Below are 20,968 nucleotides of genomic sequence, written 5' to 3'. Positions count from 1 at the left end.
AGAGCCCGGAGAGGATGCGCAGAGACAGCCGCATCGCCCTGACTTGCAATACATGCGCGCTCCCGTGCCCTGCATCAGCACCACCGCCGTCACTGAGCTACTCGTGCACACGCACAGAAAAACCTGCACTATTTTCTTACAAATACAGCAGCTTAGAAAGCGGAAGGACCTTTAATATCTACATGAAAACATCACTAATTATAATCTTATATATAGGCTATATAAAAATATATATTTTATATAGAGATATAGTTGCAAAGTATAAGAATTGTTTATGCAGAACTAAAATGGCTCATAGACTAAGTTGTCTGCTGAAGCTTTCTGTTCATATTTTAATCATTTTACATGTGAATTCAGACATTAAAATGAAGGTAACCGAGGATGCTTCTGTAAGCCTGCACATAAAGTGTCCTGTCATGATTTATTCTGAGGTTCAAAGTGGAAACCACAGCTGAAACAACAGTCTCACCACAAGGTCCATTTAGTGTTCGAGCTTCTGATTAAATCACAGGATTTTCATCAGTAAACGGGGTTTTGCAGAAGAAAATGCAACAAGTTCTTCAAGTGGTTTGGAAAATTGTTTTTATGAGGGCAAACCTCATCATGTGACAAATCTAGAACAGCTACTAAATGGACCAAGACCATGAGGACTGCATTTTTATCTATATTCTAGATATTGAGCTGAGATACTGAGCTTTACAGTTCATTATCCATCTAATCATTCATTTGATCTTTCAATAATGTCTAGTAATGTGTTTTTATTTCACATTTCCTACCATTATCTTATTATTTAATCTGCTGGGGTATGCTAAGTCAGTCCGAGGACCACATTAAAATTGTGCTCTTCTATTTGCCCACTAGAGGGCAGAGTGCAACAAGAAATCCTGGCTTTAAAATGATCCACTCAGTATTGTTTGTCTATCACCAATATCTGCTGCATAAGCTTTTTAAACTGGGAATAACTCAGAAAAGTCAGGAGACGAGAGACGGGGGACATAAAAACACGTTACACACCAGATTATTCAAGTAAGAGTGACCATGTTTTTAATATCTTAAACATCTGTGCAACATTGTTCAAAATGTTACATCACTGCATGACCTGTAATGTTTCACAATATTTACAAAAAATGCTGCTTACATCAAACCATTAAAAAAAAAGTCCAAACAATCTCAAAATAATGGACTCTGACACACTATCCCTAGCCCACATTAATGCAAAAAGAAAAATAAACAAGAGCAATCAAGTGCACATCATACTTCACGCAAGTCTATTTTTTGTAAAGTATATATTAGTGAGAAAATATATACTTAATTACAAGTTGAAAAAATAAAATACTGACAAGGAAAGGGTGGAAAAGGGAAATGAGATTCAAAGAGCAGAAAACAAGTTCACCAGAAGAAAAGAAAAAAATTCAAAATAAAAAGCACACTCACACTCACACACACACACAATCACAGGCAGGAGGAGGAAAAAATAGACTGCACAGACCATCTCAAACACAAAAAAATGCTTTGAACTCTTGACCACAAATAACATGAAACTGATATAACAGATCCATAGCACATGGGTTCCCAACATGAGACCGGGTTCCTGCATGTCATTGCACAAAAAAACGGGGGAAGAGAGGCAGAATGAACTTTACCGAAAGAGCTCATGTGTTCTCGACACCAAACGTCACATTTTGAAAAGGCCGGAGGACTTCCTTGCCACAGATTACAGTAAAAATTCAACTCTGAGGTTCCTTAAAAGTGCACACACTGAGAAAACTGGGACATTTTTGACTTCAAAATTTAAAATTTGCACCATCAAAAGTGGAAAATCACCACACTGGGTTGAGCTAACACCAATGTCTGATATCCATCAATGAATACTGACATTTTCTTGATGTTACAGGCTTTGTTGCTACAAATCCAGGACAGAAACTGAACTTCTTCAAAATGCCCTTGAGTTTTTCAGTGTGCGCATGACAACAAAGGTCAGAAATGATTTGAAATAAGTCAGAGATCTCACCAGAAATTACAGTACAAATGACTTAATGGTTCTTAAAGGTTTGCACACAAACAAAGTTAGAGCTGCTGAAATTGCTTACTTGGCTGTAATACATAGTTTGACTTTGAAGCTCCTGGTTTAGAATATTTCTCAATGCTTAAATTATAAAACTACTGAAATTATTTGGGCCATGAACTAGGGTGAAACTGCGTCTTTTGTCATCCAGAAGTTGTGGATACGTCTGACAGTAGTGTTTAATGTTTTACTGAGTGAAAGGGGAAGAATCTCTGTGTAGTGTATGATTTGGTTTTAAGGGTTCAAAGTTGAAACATCGGCTCCTTAATGTAAACGCAGGTTATTTTGCCTGAAAAGGTCAAGTAACAGCTTTTTAGTAGAACTTGATTTTGGAGGTTTAGATGTTTGGGGGCATCAGATTTTTAACAAGGGTGGATTAACTTAGTACAAATTACAATGAAATTTGCTTGTGGCATGTCTGTAAAGGTAAAGCTACAAATAAATTACTACTTCATGGCTCTTGAAACAGATTTGAAACAGATGAAAACGGGGAACAAACTACAGTCCGAGTTGTTAGAGGTGTGTACAAAAGAAAAAGTTTCAAGCAATCAGAGATGCAGTGTTTCCAAAAGGTTGATCTTTGCCATCGACTGGTATATTGCACTTGATAATTCTGTATTGATTTCAGGTTGTTGGTTGATTTTGATCTGGAGGAGCACCTGTGTGTGTGTGTGTGTGTGTGTGTGTGTGTGTGTGTGTGTGTGTGTGTTTCACCTCTTCCCATTATTGTGCATCACGGTTGATTTTCAGACTAATCAAGTGATGAATCTGCTTTTCGGCTTGAAACTCGTGATAGTTTGTAGTGTTAAAACTGCATTTATTACCAACATAAACGCCGTCTGCCTTTTCACATGTGCATATTCATAAATAGTGTGGTACTTTCTTCAACCAAGAAATCCATGACACAATCTGTAACAAAAACAAGTAGCTCAAAAAAGCCTCACTGTAAAAAAACAAACAAGTGTTATCTGTGATGTTCACTTCTTAAATAAAAGGGAACAAGACCTTTGTAAGGGACTATGAATACATGATCTATTCACTTGTTAAAAAACAAAAAAAACAAAACCAAAAACAAAAAAAACATACATATACACATATAAGGCTTGAGTTCTCAACTCTTGGTAGTATTATTGCCATCTAGCATATTTGTAAAGCTTAAAATAAATATGGAGTACTGTACATAAATAATTTACATCAATAAGCAAAACAGACAAATAAAAAAACAACACAAAATAAAAACACAAGGCCCCTAAATGCAAGAAATGCTTTGACCGCTCTTGAAAAGCGTGTTAGTGTTACTGTTTGATAATCTAGACTCTGCCTCTGGGGTTGGCTCCTCTACCTAAAGCTATAGTTGTGGCAAAAACGACTACAGTCATGAAAAAAGAAAAAAAAAATCACTGTACAAACGAGCACTAGAACATGATCACAACATCCAAATGAAATAATTCATCAGCAGACTGTGATTCTTGGTTGGAGGCGAAGGAAAAATCCACCCAGCTACACCGTTAGTGATTTTATGTTGCAGTTTGGAGTTTTACTTCTTCCCACAGGAGTAAAGATGAAGCCAAGGTAAACTATTATATTTCCAGCTACAGAGCTCTCTGTGAGCTTAAGCATCAACGGTAAGCAGGGCCTTATTTTAAAAACATCAATTTGTACTAATGTTCAATAATAAGAAGGTGAATTCGTCATAGATGACGCACAGATGCCAGATTCTGCACCAGTTTATAGCTTTCTCCAGGGAGCCGATTTCTGAAACACCACGTAGCACACAAGTAGTCTCCAGACATCCAAATGAAAATTCAAACACAGGAAGGAAAAGCTGTCAGGAAGCAGCATCTTCTCCCACTGACACAGTTAAAGTACGTAGGAGGTAGTGGAGAAATCTGAGCACTGATCTGCTGCACGTATACGCAGCGTCACAGTAACCAGGTAACTGCAGCGCATGTAAACATACTGAGAGAAACAGCTACAAGTTAGCTAGCTGGGTAGCCATCAGGTGGCGCTGATTATCAATTAACCTGCTGAATACTGTTCTGATGAATTTAGTCAATGTAACGCTAACGTCCCAGAGCCAAGTGTGATGCCTTCAGGGTTCATCCTTTTTCCCCCAACAGGCCAAAACCTGAACATATTCAACTGACAATGATATGAAACAGACTATGCTACGCTAACTATTTTTCTGTTGATCGACTAATCAACTAATCGTTTCAACCCAACCACTGTGAGTTGTAGGAATTAATTCTGGAAAATCTTGGAAATCATTTTTGCAAAACTCCTGAAACTCAAACAACACAAAATGACACTCGCCAACATAAAACTGCCTGAAGGTGGATTTTTCCTTCTAAAAACGTCAGGTGACCAACTCTCTTTTGTCTGCCAGTTACGATGATTGGTAAACCCAAAAAATTCACCTGCCAACCAGACTTTCTTTCTTTTTTTTTTTTTTTTAAGCACAAAACTGGATCTCCCAACATCGTCATTTTCCCGTCAAGGTGACTGGTGGAGCAGATGAAGATTTACCAACATTCGCCCGGCCGCTGGTCGTTTCCCGCCCCTGCTCAGGGGAACATTGAACACTTTCAGCTGGTAAAGTTCATTCTGTTTTTTAACTTTTTTTTTTTACCCACACAAATGAACACTTAACTGGTGTGATCGTAATGGAGAACTCATATACTCGTGCCTGTTCCACTGCTGTTCCCTTACATAAAAAAACAAACAAATAAAACATGAAAATTAAAAAACAAAAAACAGCACGTCTTACAGTTCATCATATAAAAGCTTTAGGCTGTATTCTTATTTATCCTATGCATGCGGCCGTATGCAACCGCATTTCTGAATAGAAACCAAGACATTGGTACACTTCTTCTGCTTTGTTTTTGTACAATAAAAGATAAAATGTGCATTAGGTACGCTTGTACATGACATTGTACAATATTTACATACATTTCTTAATAGCATGAAATTTCAGGATTATCTATATACATATTGAAAATGTATCAGAAATATTTGGACTGTCTATTTTTCTTAAATATGTAAGGTAATGCTTGTAGCTTTTTTTTGTTTATTTTACTATCTTATACTAGAAAAAAATAGTTAATTCAGTGAGCTGTAGACAAATTGCAACCATTTTGATGTTTTTCTCTATTTTTTCTTTTTTGTCTTCTACAGTTAAAACTGTATTGGTGATTGGAATATCCAGCACCTTCTGTGGTCAGTCATTAAGTCAAGTTGATATCATGGAACAACGATGTACCACTGAAAGTCCATGTGTAGCACCTGTTAGAGAGCTCAGATCGCATCAAGGCTGAACGGGCAAAGACTCCGAAGGCTTTGAGGACGTTCTTGGGCCGACACATTCAATGTTATCTGGATATTTTCCTCCTCTTAGGCTTGGGGAGCTTCACCTGACGATCTCTTGACGGGATCTGATGGCAGAAGGAGAGAAAGAAACATCATGGTGAAGGCTCGACTGCTGGGTGGAGAGACAGCAATCCTTCATCGGGAGAGACATTATTTGGTCCATCTCTCCCGGAGATCAACAAAGGTGTAAATACTCACTGTGCCTGACATCTTATCCAGCTCGCTCATGGCCTCGTGGATAGCAGCTTCCAAGTGATTATTCAGTTTCCCCGGTCTGTTGGACAAGATTCACATTTACATTATTTACATTGAAGCCGATGCAATCAAGCAGGAATTCAGGTGGTTTTGCTCTGGGACATTTGGTTGCTGCAGAGACCAAAACCACTTCTCAGGACATCTGCAACTAAGACAAGACGCGTCTGTCAGGCTTTGCCTTACTCTTGGGCCCGAAGTAAGAGCGACCGTTATTATCCGTTCCAAAACCAAACACAAGAGCAAATGTGGCTGATCGTTGGATCTGATATTCAGCGGTGTTACGGGCAATGTCCCGCCCACAGCAGCATCTGATTGGTCATATTAGCCTATCAACACTGAATTCTACCGTGTATGCAGACGGGTACAGACTAGAGAAGCAAGACAAGTGAAAGTTTGTGCAAAAATCTGAAGAAATTCCCTCCAGGCGTTCCTGAAATATCACGATCGCAAAAAAAGGGACGGACGTGAGGTCACAGTGATCTTGACCTTCGACCTTTGACCAGCAAAATCTAACCAGTTCATCCTCGAATCCAAGTGAATGCTTGTGCCAAATGTGAATTTTTCCTCAAGGCAGGACAGCTGTGGCCTCCAACAGGAGCTGGCATAGCACCAGTCCTGGATGATAGTTTATCAGAGTTTAGCACAACATAACTGGATCTGTCCTGCTGTGTAGTGGATTTAGGGAAGTTTGCCTGAGATTACTTGAACAAATGCAACATTTGCATCATGACAAAACTGCTTATCATGGACTAGAAATGAGAAGTTGCATTTGTCTTCCTGATATCAAGGCTTCAAAATTTACCATAAAATTCAAGTGAGATATCTGTATTTCATCACTGTAAACAAGTGCAGCAAAAGAAATGGAAAAGTGGAGCTTAGCGAAGGGTCAAAATGAGCCAGACAGAACGTGGCCAGACGAACATACGTAAACGCCTCGTTCAATTTTTTGGTTGCAATCTGCAACTTCAATCATGTTCAAAACACAACAAACATCATGGACCATCTAGTGTGGCGCTGTAAAATTATTTATTGAAGCCACAGTATCAACTATTGGGCAGGTTTACTTACTTCAGGCCCCTTTTGGCGGCTCGGTCAAGTGCCTCCAGGTCGTGAGTTAGTGTTTTTAGCTTCTCCGGCTCTACCTGTATGAAGACCAGAAAAAAAAAAATCAGAGTACATTCAAGACTGTGTAGGAGCAGACTGAGAATTTCTCACAAACCAGAATGATGCATCATTTATCAATTTGTTGTGTCTACCATTTAATTTTACAGTCATAAGTCAGACCTTTTCTATTGTGAAATTTTAATTTGGCAGGTAAAATGGTGTTAAAGTGCTCGGAGCATTTTGGAATCCATCTGCCTCTATGGCCAGAGGACAAAATATCTTGTTTCCTTCTGACTTTTCAGAGTTGCAATAAATTTCCGTCTGAGGAAAAATTGGTTACAGTCAAATATAACTTATTCTCTCCTCTTCACTTTCTGGCAAACACCATCTTACACTGGAAAATAATTTTCTGTAACCTAACACTCTGCAAAACTTTTAATATGGCTTTATAGGGAACACTGCTGGCTGGTAAGTTTGTAAAGTGTACTAGCCACTGAAATCTGCCGTCAGCAGGCAGTTTTATGATGTCTGAAAATTCAGGTTGGCCGGTAAAATGATGACAGGTGGTCACACACTGCTTTCTCACCTTGGCCTGCTCCCGCAACTGCATAGCAGCGCTGTGCACTTGTTCGTCCCCGGCCAGCTTGGCAGGCCAGGGTGGAAAGCCCTTCAGCTGGCCCCAGACCAGCTCTCCCATGTTGAAGGTCCTGGACCGGTAGTGAAGCAGCTCTGAGGAGGGAGAGTCTGGCTGCCGCAGGTCCTCCTCGCTGCTCAGGCTCTTTGTGTCCGAGGGGCTGGGCGCCATACCGTTGAAGTGGCCGTTGTAGTGGCTGTAGTCTTTGGCTGTGGCCAGGGGTCCCTCCAGGCTAGTGGAGGAGCTGGGTGACTGGTCGTCCCCCGTCAGCTCCTGCCGTGGCGGTCCCAGGACTTCTCCGTAACCCCGAGTGTTGAAGTGGGGGGTGGCGCCGTTGATATGGGCGCAGCGTTCCACCGTCTGCTCCAGACGCTCCTTGTAGTTCACAGGTGTCCGGCTGCAGTTGTTGAAGCGATAGCCATCGTCGAGAAAGGCCTTATCGTGGGCCATGGCCAGACCGTGGTCGTTCGACCCCTCGGTGGGGCAGGGTGGGGCGGGGGCCAAGCTGGCGGGTCGCTCCATGCAGGGACTACTCCTCACTTGGGTCGAACACTCCAGAAACTCCTCGCCTCCCCAGGCGCTGTTGTTGCTGTGAGCATCGAAACCTCCCCCGTGCTGCGTCTCCCCGTCCCATTGCCCCCTGGGAGTCCCACGGCCAGGAGAACGGAAATAGTCGTTGGCCTCAGGGCCGTCTGGAGTGCTCTTCCCTGGATCCATGTTCTTCTGACCCCGTCCTGACCTCACCTGCCTCGGCCTGGTTTGCTGGGGTAACGCCTCCCCTTCCTGGTGCCCGTGCAGGACTGCACTAACTGCCTGGGGGAGGTTGACGGGCTCCCCTATGGAGGCAGTGAAGGCACTCATGGCGCTGAGGGCAGGCACAGGACTCGCCTGTGTGGTCCCGCTCACTGTGGTAGTTATGGTAACATGCATGCCCTTGCTAGCGGCGTCCACCACAGCTCTGTAGATGGCATCCACGGACTCTGGGCCTCCACCGGGGCCCCTGTCAGAGCCAGGTGTACCCGCTGGAAGCCCCTCTCCCTGGGGCTGTTGCCCCTCCCCAAACTGTGAGTGAGGCAACATCCCCTGCTGTGGACACAACAGCAAGGTCACAACATTATGAAAAAATGCCTTTATGAATGTATCTAGAAAGCTAGAAAGCCAAAAGGTGACGCATCATCCCACCTGGTAGTTCTGGTAGAGGCAGGCCATGGAGCCAGCGTTGGCGATGTTGCTGTCTGCGTAGGGTGGGTTGTCAGGAAAGTGCTGCTGGCCCTGGTAGGCTGGGTGGGAGGCCACCCCCTGCTGCATGCCCTGGTGGACCTGCTGCTGGTACATCTGACCTCCGCCAGTGTTGACGTGTGGCTGCAGGCCTCCCACACCGCAGCCAAGGGATGATGGGTTTCCTGCAAAACCATTGGGACATACAAGTCAAAAGGATGTCGGTGCAGTACCTTTAAAATAGTGACTCTGACATTAGAGAGCAAACTGTTCTCACCAGGCCAAATACAAGGACAAAAGCTGCCAGTGACCCCTGTGCCTGAAAGTACAGGCACTGGCCAGGATGAGATCTGGCATTTCTTTACTTTTTCATGAAGCTCACATTTAAGGAAAATGATTTAATATCGACATAAACTATTGTTATTAGGTATGCCTATTATTTTTGTCAATACACCAATTCCAAGTCAAAATAGCACAGCGGTGAGACTGTTAACCATCCCTTGTTGCTCGAAAATTATGCCTTAAATGACTTGAATCCATGGTTTCTGACAAGATGAGCATTAGTTTGTTTTGTTTTAGGTTTTTGCAAGTGATATACTGTATAAAAATACCAGAGAAATCTTATTGTGTGAAAGCAAATCTATTTGGGTATTGGAGAAGCTTTACAACCCTGAGTATGATCCAATTAAAATCCATATACATATAATTTATATATATCTTTTCAGATTAATTGTGCCCACCAGAATATAAACAGCAAAGCTGAACATGTGTTTCTCAATAGAGACTTTCACAATAAAAGAAAAAAGTTGCACATTAACAATCTGTTGCACCCAAAACTAACAGACATACACGCTGCTGGATGTGTGATACAGACTGACTTTTGCAAAACACACAAGAACAGAACATGAACAAAATATATCAAGGCCACAAATGTATCAATGAATGAAGAGAAAGCCCAGCAGCAACGTTATGCAGACAAAGCCGAAGCAGATACGAAATCTCAAAGGCCTAACGCTGCGTTGTGTGTGTGTGTGTGTGTGTGTGTGTGTGTGTGTGTGTGTGTGTGGATGAGTGGCGACTGGAGCAGCTGGTGCGATGCTACGTAGCTGAAGGGCAGCTGTGTGTGTTCTCCATTTTTTTCTCCTCTCGTCTTTCTTCCCCTCTCCCTCCTCTCTAACGCTGAGAGCCACGACTCGGCCAACCCCCTCCCCCGTCCTCCCCACATCCTCCGCTACTGCTATGATATAGTGACGGCTGTTGCCGAGGGAGGTTGCCATGGCTACCGGGTGATGATTGGTGGTGCTGTCCGCTGCCAGGAAGCTTGTTGGGGGAGTTGGGTGGGTGGATGAGGGGGGTTACGAGGGTCGGGTGGTGTGATTTTAGCCTGCTGGGGGATGGGGGGCAGTCAGCTGGGTGGCAGGAGGTCTGGGGGGGTTTACAATGAACTTTGGAGTATTTGTTGATGGCAGGAGCGGAGGGGGGGTGGTGTTCAAAGCTTGCTAGCTGTCTAGAAACAGATGCTTAGAGGCTAATGCTAAGAAGCCACTGACTAGGACACTTTCAGAGAGCTTTCAGCGCTCTTAAGATCCCTAACATGTCATCCAAATTAGCTTCAAGTGCGGGAAAATCTACAGAGCTACTCGGCAGCACAACACACATCTGCCATTTGGTGACAAAATATTCTTTTATCCCAAGAGCCTCTGAGTGCTTTTGCGCTTTCGCCACCAGGGACCCTGGACAGCTGAATGACCTGCTTCAAGAGCTGAGTTAATTTGTGCATTGGTCATCTGTGCGATTCTAAATGTTTTTTTTTTTTTAATTTAAAAAAACCCATTATTTTTGGAACACTAGAGGCACTGCAGAGCGACGTTTTTATCCACTTAAAAAGTATTTTGCTTATAGTGCTTAGAAAAAGGAGACAAGTGGGTAGTTTTCACAGAACATATGCAGATGTTTGGCATTTCACTGGATATGTGGCTGATAAAACTGAACACATATAGTTGTCTATACCCCAAACAAGCCAACAAAAAAAGTCAATGGATCCAAAAGGATTAACCCCTGAAAATTTGTAGAAAAACGCAGATAACAGATTAGCGGATACATAACCCTGAATAATAAAAACAGGCAAGACATAAGCAACAGGAGGACACAACAGGTTGCCTCTCTTCCTCCTCAGAGTTGAACTCCATATGGTGTTGAGTCAGACGTCCCTGCATGTTGGTTGTGTTAGAATGAGAAATATATCACCACCATGGCCGTATTTACAAACAGGGTTGGACACATCAATCTTTGTTTCATTTTTTTTAACATAGGAAATCCAAAGTAAGGCAAGAGCTTGGACTGAAGAGGGCAGGTGTTGCTTTCACAAGGTGTGTCATTATTTTTCCCTTTTTTTTTTTCATTGCTTTCTCCAAAACTAGGACATGGAATATGTTTAATCTGAGCACTTTCGGCATCGAATGCAGAAAAAATATAACTACACACCTGAAATATGCTGTTTTCAATGAGTATTGCTGGAGTCACTATGACGATATCAAAAATGTAAATGTCAAAACTACAATTTACAATTACTTTTTTCATCTGTTCATACCCCACTGGCAACAAACGTCATGCTCTACCTCCTGACCCACACTGGACCACCTGAATTTCAATGACTTGACTCAGGAGAAATACAGAATAACAAGGCACCTGGTGATAAGAACAGGTGGCCTGCAGCAGACCTCGGTGTTATCTCCATTATAAACCATATGAAGACACACAGATGCATGATGAATACATAAACTCATAGCCCAGTCCCACGGCAGACAGGGAGGGAAAAAACACCATCTTTTCATTGCTTTTAAAACAAACTGAAACATGAATGTGCCTAAACAGACACACACACACACACACATACACAGATACACAAAAAGACAGTCACACACAAAGTTATTCATATGCACACAAATAAACAAGATGAACACACACTGTAATACACAAGGAGATATGCACACACAGTCATTCAAACACACACACACACACACACACACACACACACACACACACAGGCCAAAACCCTCATCAAAGGCTTCACTCTGGTCTCTATTCAGGGTCCATCGTTACTATAGCGACCAGCTAGCTGGGAGAAGCTCTTAAGAGCGCCCTATCTGGGCTGTTTCCCTTAAAGCGTGATGCAGATCGCATTTCCATCTTCTTACACCATTGACTGATGCTAGCATACAAATAAAACAAAGGGAAACACTGGCTGACTGACAATTAGCTGAGCTTCCAAAGATGAGGGGCCTGCTCATTAGCTCAAAGATACTGGTGGAGCCAAACTGTCCAGGCTCAGGGCCTATCACCTAAATCCTTTGCTTTTGGGTCACTCATAACCATAGAAACCACATCTTTATCCAACCAGTAGCTTATCACCAGGAGGGGAGGAGGATACACACCCATAGCAGAAATGTCACCAAACCAACCATCGTTATTAGGATTATTTCTATTAATGGGGCTACTGAGGATTATCAAAGTCGCTGTTCAGTATTTAAATCTACCAGCTGAGTAGATGTAACCAGACCTAAATTTAGTGTTCATGACATTCATCAGTACAAATCGGACTCTTAGCATCTTATTTCTTACGCTACAATTGCAACAATTTAGAAACGTAGGTGCATGTGCTTGTACATATTGTAGGTAAATTACTGACAATGAAAAAAAAAAAAAAGAATGTTGTGCCTGTTTTGCTTAAAATTAAGACACTATTAACCCTGAGTAATTGGTAAAATGACTGATGTTAAGTTGAGATAGCATTTTAAGCACTATCGTCATTCTATCTTTAGACCTGTTAGCAGACGTGATGCACTGTAGTTCTGCTGGCTCACCTGTATCAGAAATAGTCTGTGTACAGCTTCCATCACCACCTCCATGTGGCATCACCACCATGTTAGTCCGCCCCATACTGTGGAGGAGGTTCTGCTGTGAGGGATGAGGGCCAGGATGGGATAGCGGTGGGGGGTTAGTGTTGGGGCGTCCCAGTGGCATGCCATCAGGGCCCACCGGTCCACTGCCTGGCCCCATAGGCCCACAGTTACTCATGGCGGATGCCTGCATTGGGGCCATCATGTCAGGGAACTGACCTGGACGAGAACCCAGATGGCCCCCAGACGGGTCCATGTTCTGGCAGTGCTGCATGGCATCTCCCGGACCCCTCAGCCTCTGCTGTGCAAGGAGGTTCTGCTGAGGGCCACCAGAGACCATGCCTGTGCTGTCGTTGTAGTGCAGCTGCGCAGGTCCTTGAGGACCCTGCCCTGGCCCTGGACTAAGACCTGGACGATGGCTGTTCCCAGCCAGGTTGTGGGAGCTCTGGCAGCTCATGGACTGAAGAAGCTGAGCCATGGAGGTGTTTGGGGGAAGGTTTCCGAGTCGGCCCACCTTTCGCAGCTGCTCAGTCGCACTGGGCCCTGGCATGTGGGGTCCTCCCATGCCTGATTTGTTAAGCATGCTGTAGACTATGTTGTTACTGTTGTCGTGGTTTACAGCACCGCTGCCTGACGACTGCTTCCGTTTGCGCATAGGGTCCCTCTGCTGGGCCATGAGCTTGTCTCTAAGAGCCGCCCGACCACTCTGGCCCTCAGGAGTGTTGAGCAGCATGGTGGAGTTTGGCGGGAGCATGGGGTTTAAAGTGCTGTGTCCCTCCATGCCTCGAGGGCCGCTCATAGAACCAGGGTGCCCACCACCCCCACCATTACCTCCGCCACCTGCCCCCATGCCCGCCATACCAACTCCACCACCAGCCATGCCAGCAGTGCTGTTGCCAGCAGCGCTGAGTTTGTTTTGATTTGCTAGCTGTGCTTTGGCTGCAGCTGACAATAGACTGCTGGCGGGGAAGGAGGCAGCATTCTGTTGGCTGAGGATCTGGTTGAGGGGCATCCCCAGGAGTCCTGGGTGGCCCTTCTGGGAAGCGCTGGGGGTTGCCAGAGAAGAGGATGACGAGGAGGACGAGGTGGGTGAGTACATGGGGTTGCCGTGCTGCTGGGTGCCAATCGAGTTGCCCATCCCGGGCAGCAGCTGGGAGTCTTTGTACTGGTGGAGTGGGTCTGTTTTGTTGGTGGAGGGGCTGGAGGGCATGGCTGGCCTGGGAGATCCCATAGCCGACCTGGGGGAACGAGGAGGGACCTTCATGGTGCCACATGGGGCCTGGTGCCCAGAGGGCATTGCAAAGTTCCCATGATCAGAGGAGGTGGAGGATGAGCGGGAGCGATGAGGAGAGGCCTCCACTCTCCCGAGGGCAGGCCCGGCCATGTGGACAGGGGAGGTCACAGGGGAAGGGGACATGGAGGAAGCCGGACCACCCTGTTGAGTCCTCTGAACATGGCCACCATGCCCCACAGGCCCAGGCTTCACTGTGGGTAAAGGTAAGTTGCTTGGCAAGGGAACAATGGCGGGAGGGGGTATGTTTACATTCATCATTGGTACCTGAGAGTGGATGTTAGACTGGAAGTTGGAGGGGTTTGGGGCATTGGCGGGGGGCTGGCTGACTGGTTTGCTGGGGATGGGGTCCAGGATGCCTAAGGGATCTTTTTCAGAGGTCAACTGCCTTTTCTGTAGGGCACAGGAAGGTGGTATGGATGGAGGGGGTGGCACAGGGTGCACAGGGGGCTGTGTTTTATGGTGAAATGCTGCACGGGGCATATCCACACCAGGGGGGAAGTTCCCCCGTGGCATGTTCATGTTCATGACAGGGCTTTTGGCAGTGGCCGTTGGGGAAAGGGGCGTGCTAGTCCTCCCTGTCATGGCGCAGGATGGCTGGCCCGCAGGGGAGCCATGGAGCATCACACTGGGTGGGGAGAGAGGCGTCCGAGTATTCCCATGGATGGAGGCTGAGCCGGGACTGCCAGCTCCTGGAAAACCACAAGGATTGGTCCTTGGAAAGCCCTCAGGGCTGCCCAGAGTGTCTGCGCTGGGAGACTGTGAGCCATCGCCATACAGTTTAGCACTGGAGGGAGGTGGGCTCAGCATGCCTCCATATCCGGCCCGGTAGGGGGATTTGGGGCCTGGCTCCCCACTGCCCAGCCTCTGCGGCCTGGGGTACCCAGAGTAGATCTCAGGTTGCTGGGCTCCACCCATCTCCTGGGGTGGATACAGTCTCTGCTGCTGTTGTCCAGCTGCCATCATCATCTTGAAAGGACTCTTGCAGTCGGGGCCAACAGCATTGGGCTGGCCATCGTGGGGTTTAGTCCTTATTGCTCGTTGAGTCGTGGAATGCACAGCAACCACAGATGACGTACCTTGAGGCCAAACAAAGCAAATTTGAGTTTAAACAATCCCAACACCTTGGACAAAATGTAAGGCAGGACAAGAACATCATTATGAACTGAGGCCACAGTGGCTGGTGACCCAAAAAAATGATCAACTAGTTAATATCAGTACTTAACCAAAATGCTTGATCTCTAGAACAGAAGGCTAAGTGTGTCAACTGAGAAGAAAAAAACACGCCATACCTCCCCCTGGACTGGTCAGTGTCAGAGGTGGGTGCGTCTCCATGCTCTTGTGCAGCGTGGCCACAGCCAGAAGCTTCCTCTTGTGAATGCAGAGTTTGGTGACGTCTTCATCTGCTTTCACATCCTCCGCTGTCCTCTGCTTGACAGCTGCCCCTGGGTCGAAGTTGAACACCTGAAATTACATGAACAACAGTTCACGTCAATTTTTTTTCTTTGCATTTGTTTTGAGTACAATGATGCACAGAACTGCATCATAGTACAAACAAAACAATCACTGTGGTCATGTGTTCAGAGCCAAATGTCTTCATAGACCATACTAGAATTAATGGCACCTGACTGAAGGTGATGCCCATACAAATCTTGCAATACCTTCATGTTTCATTCTTTGCAGATAAAAGCATGACAGTTTGTATGCATAACACATTGCGTGTGGACTGTACTGTACATAAACTAAAATCTAAACGAAGAATTTTATACACACACATCAAATTAATGTTTGGAAATGGTTTTAATCGCCATTCTTGGTCAACAGAAGACAGTTTGAGGGGCATATGGAGGAGTAGTGGGAGGAGAATGTTTTAGGACTGGTGGGGTTTATATTTGCTTTATTAAAACATCAGTCATAGAGCAGAGAAGCCAACATCACAGATGAGATGATATCAGCCTGATTATGGCCTGATCGGACAGACAGGGTGTGTTGGGGACAAATTTAGCTTCAAGAAGGATAATCGGTCGGATTACTCCATGTAATGTGATACAGTGGGTGCTTCAGAACACCCCGACATTTGTAGATTGGTCCTTCACAGAGATCAGCAGAAGTGGTCAGTGTGAATTTATTTTATATGTCCTGAGCATATGAAACAGGAGCGGAGAAGTGGATTATGCTGCAGAAAGTGGTTTGAGAGCTTTCTCTGGACATTTTAATACTTTTTTCCACCGTGAAAACTGGTTACTATTGGAATTCATTCAAACAGACATTAATTCAAGTGGACCTCAGCCACCAGGCTCCGTGAAGGACAAAAGTCCAAACTTTTCACAGCCACCTTTCGGGCTTTTTGATACTCAAAAGACTATTTCACCAAAACAAAAGCCTCACTTTAACAATAGCCTGTCAGAAGTTGTTTTCACCTTGGTTTGACTAGAGTGACACAATTTCCTCCTCATTCCTCCCTCCATCTCCTTCCCTCCTTTCTAGCTGCAGTCATGAATGTCAAATACGTAATGTGTCCTATCTTGAGGCCAAGACACGTCAAGAGCTGATTGTCTGCTCTGAATTAAAATATCATATAGTCTGAAGAGCCATTTAGCTAACACTCATTCTCAGTGACTTTGAACAAGTGCAAATTTTCTTGATCACCAACATCATCACATCCGCTCTGGATGTCAGTCTCTTTTTACAAGCAATTACCAAATGAAACAGTCAAGTGGCATTTAATTCCTGCAAAATAAATTAAATATCAAAATTAACAAACCTTAAAATTGTACCAAGCTTATGGAATGTTAAATTAAATGTTTTCCCATCTGTGTTCACTTTGCACTGAACTAGATCAATGAAAGGTATGAAACACAAAGTCTGCAGAATACGACTGAGTGGTCAAAATCCCTGCACAAGCAATCATGCAGTGTCTTCACTGACCTTTACTTCTCCTCCATGAGTAACTATGAGGAAATGTACTAAAGAAACAAAAATCTTCTCCTCACAGTGTGACTGTGAAGCCAACCAGAAAAAGCAGGAACCGGATCAGACATATGATTCCCCAAACTAAACCAAAATCCTTCTTGACATAATCTGCTACTGCACACTTAAAATTGCATGTGGTTCACGTCCTTTCTCTTTTACCTTCACTGTTACCCTGCAGTGAACAGCTGATTGATGAAGCTTCTTAGAAAAACAATGACCACCATGTCACATACATAAATGCCACCTGCTCGTGCACATTTAGATTTGACTGTTTTTAATCCGTTTGGGTGGGGCCTCGTTTAGCTGCAGTTTTTGGACAACAGCATCTTAATTTCGTTTGCAGATTGTGACCTCCACCTTCATCTTTAATTACACTGTATTCTGGAGCCAAGTTAAAAGGCAGCTGGAAAATCACAAAACAAAAAATTACCTTGTGGAGGATGAGTGGGCACTCCAGGCCGCATTTGCAGGTTCCATCTGTCAGCAGGTAGGTCTTCACCTGCTCCAAGCTGGACAGCACTGAGCCACTGGGACTGCACACAGAAAACAACATTAGGCCGAGGGCAGACTTCAGCTGGTGTGGCTCCAGAGCACAAATACTCCTATGATATCACAAGTTGCAGCACTTATTTGCATTGTTTGCAATAGGTTGTTGAATAATATTTATTATTTTTGGTCATAAAAATGTAGCATGTAATAGCAATATCTTCCCACTCCACAGAGCTACAACACAGTGGAATTCTTTTATCCATATGAATTAAAAACATTTTCGGTACCTATGGAGAAGGAGAAGCCTGTGCCATATTGGCAGTGGACAACAGTGACTGGACAGTATCATTTTGAATATAAAGTCCAAACTCGCCCAGCTAATCAGAACATCAATATATCACTCTAACCCTAGCACTGATGAATATTTAAATATGGAGGCAGTCATTAATAAATCTAACTGTGAGCTTGGGCATCTCTCTACAGTGCCATTCATTGTTGTTATTCATGCATTTTATATTATTTGTCCCTTTACTACTTACTAATGTAATTTTACTCTCTCTGTTAATGTTGTACCTTTATCTAAGATGTGTAAAGGATCCAATTGTGTGTTATTGTGGTTTCTACATAAGGGACACATTTAGGATTTCTTTTTTTTGCCCAATCAGAGTAAAATTAAGACTATTGGAGGACTAAATATGAAAAAATTGGAAGCTGATCTTTGTACACGAAAACCTGAAAAATACTTCCTGTGAAACACTTCAAACTTGCCACCAATGAAAGAAGAACACTATGTACCATTGGTTGCTATCAAACGCATAACACTGATAAGTTGACAAAACAGCCAGCGACTGAATCATCAGTCACAGCTGCCGTGAAAATATCTGCTGTGAGGATCTGTCGCTGCACATCCCTGAAGCAAATGCACATTTTAAATGTTAAGAATATGAGCAAATCCAAGTGTGCGGTGACAGTATCAGGCCACGGTCACAGAAGTAGACAGGATTCTTTCCAACACCCAAAATAAACCTGACACCAGCCAACCGCTTTAGTTCATTGTAGCTGGTAAATACACGTACTGGTGTTCATTTGCCGGAGAGGACAGTCTACATGACACAGTGACTGTCAAAGGGTCCAGCTCATTAGTCAAAGTCCACGTTGCACCAGTTTACTGCACTGGACAAACGAATGACTGGTTTATTTAAGGAGCCAACAGGCTTGTGAAATTTGCCAGCCACATCCAAAATTGAGAACATGTGTAGGGTGCTATTTACCTGCATTAAAGGACAGCATACAACTAGATTTCAACTGCTGCAGTTGAGAGAATAACCATGACTCCTAACAGTGAGCAGCACCATCAAAACAGCAGCTATGTTTCTGTCCATCTGCTGCAGAGCCAATCAATTAGAGGAACTGTATCCATGTGTAGGAAGTAAACAAACCTATAGGTGCTCTTTGATTTGAAAGGAACAGACACCAAAAGCTGACGTTTACTTGAAATATCAGAGCTATGATTTTGTACTATTAAACTCATCTATATTTGGCCACACTAGAGATGAAACAGTTAATTGATAAATCTGACAACAATATTTTAAGATGAGTTTCTGGCTTCCCAGATTTGATGATTTGCTTTTCTGTTTTTTCAAAATTTAAATTGACTATTGCTGAATGTTGGACTCTTGGTACAAATAGAGCAATCTGAAGATGTCAAAACAGAACAAAGTCTTCAAGAAACTTCAGAATTTTTAAATTACATTTAATCTAATGGTTATAATTGGCATGACCAGATACAGTTCTGGCAAATTGTCAAAATTCTGTCTGCTTCCTTAATTTTCTTGGTCAAAGGACCCTCACTAGGTGGCTGAAAATTGGTCAAAATATTACAACTACACACAAAAGCTCTTTGGTTACATCATCTCTAAATTAAAAGAAAAATTGCACTAGCCTGTTTTTCCACAATTTTTCAACATTTTATGAACCAAATGACTACTTGAAAATAATCATTCCCTTCTGCCCTACCATACACTTGAAACAAACTTGAGTTCTGAAAGGCAACATTCAGATGCTATCATAGTTGCTTTTTTTTTTTTTTTTTTTAAATCAGTGTAGTAGTTAAGTTTTGAAGCTCTAACTATGCCCTTCATAATTTGAAGTTGAAGAGAAAGCTTATCTTTCTTGGATAATATTTTTTTCCCCAAATCAAGCCTCACTAAGTTCCCAAAACTGTCTAAATTCTGGTGACCTTCTAATCAGTAGAGTGTTTTGAAATCTACCTCCCCTGATAGATTTTTCTCAAGTACCACTTGTCTACTGTCCAACTTCTGATGGTTTGATTGTAGGATCCGTCTTACCTTATGTATACGACCCCTCCACCGTGGTCCGCCTTACGCTGCCAGCCAATGGGGACCTGGACAGGGACGGCCTGCCTCTCATCTCCTGCCTCACAGTCCTTTCCGCCATTCATTGCTCCACTGGTTTTACGCTCGACACCTCAGAGGTATATTTATCAGACATCAACCAGTGTCTTCGCAATGCACGTCATGTTCGTCTTCCAAAGCCGTGGTGGAGGTGGTGGTTGAGGGGGGGGGTGAAGAGGTGGGTAAGGATGCAGGATTATGCTTCAACGTGGGACTCTGCTCTCAGGTGGAGCTGAATGGGGTGGTGGATGAGTGGGTGGTTGGGTAGGGTGAGGCGAGCTCACGGCAGACCCTACCCTTTGAGCTGCTTCATGGTTACAGTGCTGAATTGCACATGGACTTCCATTACTGCATCTTGTCACTCGGAGCCATCCGACTCAGGAAGATGCTGGCTGAGGGGAGGATCGGGAGTTGGCGTGCGCTGTGCTTTCAGGGGAAAGTCCTTTATTACTAGTTTTTCACCATTTGTCTTCTGCTGCCCAGAACACCGTCCCTCAGTCAGACAAGGAGAATATGTTCAACATATTGGTTCCCAAACGCAGTTGGGTAGTGGTATTCCCATGGTTCCTGTGAGGGCAGAACAAGAGTGTAAAGTCCATTATTTAATCTGCTCTGGGAACAGACAACATCAATGGTATACAGGCTCCTTCAATTTCTGACATCAGTGTTTTCATTTACAATATTAAATTAAGGACCAAATTCATAAAAACATTCGCTCACAAAAATGGGGCATTGATACGGTCTGGTAACATTTAGACCCAATAAAAATTAAACCCCTTTGTTATCTAGTCCTGATACTCATCAGTCTCTTGCTGGCCACCACACATTCTCACAATTACACTGACTTTGTCTGAATCGAGCCACTGCTTAGCTGCCTGTTCTGCAACTCCACACAAAGAAGCAGTCATTATTTATATGAAAATGTCCTTCTGTTTTAAATGAAACCATTTGTTATAGGCTACTAATGTTTTTTTTACCAGTTAAAGTTTAGTTATACGCGTGGTGGGAAATATGGTTTAAATCACTATCCTGATGGCAATAAGTAGAACTGCAAACAACAGAACCAAATGGCAGATGAATCGATAATGAAAATAATTGTTAGTTGCAGTTTTGTGGATAGACCTATGACAGAGTTTAGCTTTCAAATGTAAAAGCAAAATAAAATGTAGCTTAGCCAAAATGGACAATATTGCAATTTCAAGTATAATTTTCATGACAATCAATTAACTTAATTATAATCCAGGTCCTTTAATACTGTAT

The 20,968-nt window shown here is 43.7% G+C and overlaps 1 protein-coding gene across 3 annotated transcripts in view; it reads right to left on the bottom strand.

The window, feature by feature from the left end:
* Positions 1-1,018: 1,018 nt before the first annotated feature.
* Positions 1,019-20,968, bottom strand: part of mbd5 (methyl-CpG binding domain protein 5) — a 26,218-nt gene continuing 6,268 nt past the window's right edge. For all 3 annotated transcript variants that reach the window (XM_071464789.1, XM_071464790.1, XM_071464791.1), the window contains exons 2-10: positions 19,643-20,275; positions 17,236-17,338; positions 15,125-15,296; positions 12,506-14,911; positions 8,607-8,827; positions 7,377-8,510; positions 6,755-6,828; positions 5,630-5,705; positions 1,019-5,496 (exon numbers count right to left, since the gene is read on the bottom strand). In XM_071464789.1, the coding sequence (XP_071320890.1) occupies positions 5,434-5,496; positions 5,630-5,705; positions 6,755-6,828; positions 7,377-8,510; positions 8,607-8,827; positions 12,506-14,911; positions 15,125-15,296; positions 17,236-17,338; positions 19,643-19,755 (4,362 nt within the window). In that variant the 5' untranslated portion in view covers positions 19,756-20,275 and the 3' untranslated portion in view covers positions 1,019-5,433. The remainder of the gene's footprint in view (positions 5,497-5,629; positions 5,706-6,754; positions 6,829-7,376; positions 8,511-8,606; positions 8,828-12,505; positions 14,912-15,124; positions 15,297-17,235; positions 17,339-19,642; positions 20,276-20,968) is intronic.

Source organism: Trachinotus anak, unplaced genomic scaffold, assembly GCF_046630095.1.
Source record: "Trachinotus anak isolate AG129_WGS33_773 ecotype Australia unplaced genomic scaffold, CSIRO_AGI_Tana_v1 ptg000026l, whole genome shotgun sequence".
Taxonomy (NCBI): domain Eukaryota; kingdom Metazoa; phylum Chordata; class Actinopteri; order Carangiformes; family Carangidae; genus Trachinotus; species Trachinotus anak.
This window is presented reverse-complemented; position numbering and strand designations above follow the sequence as displayed.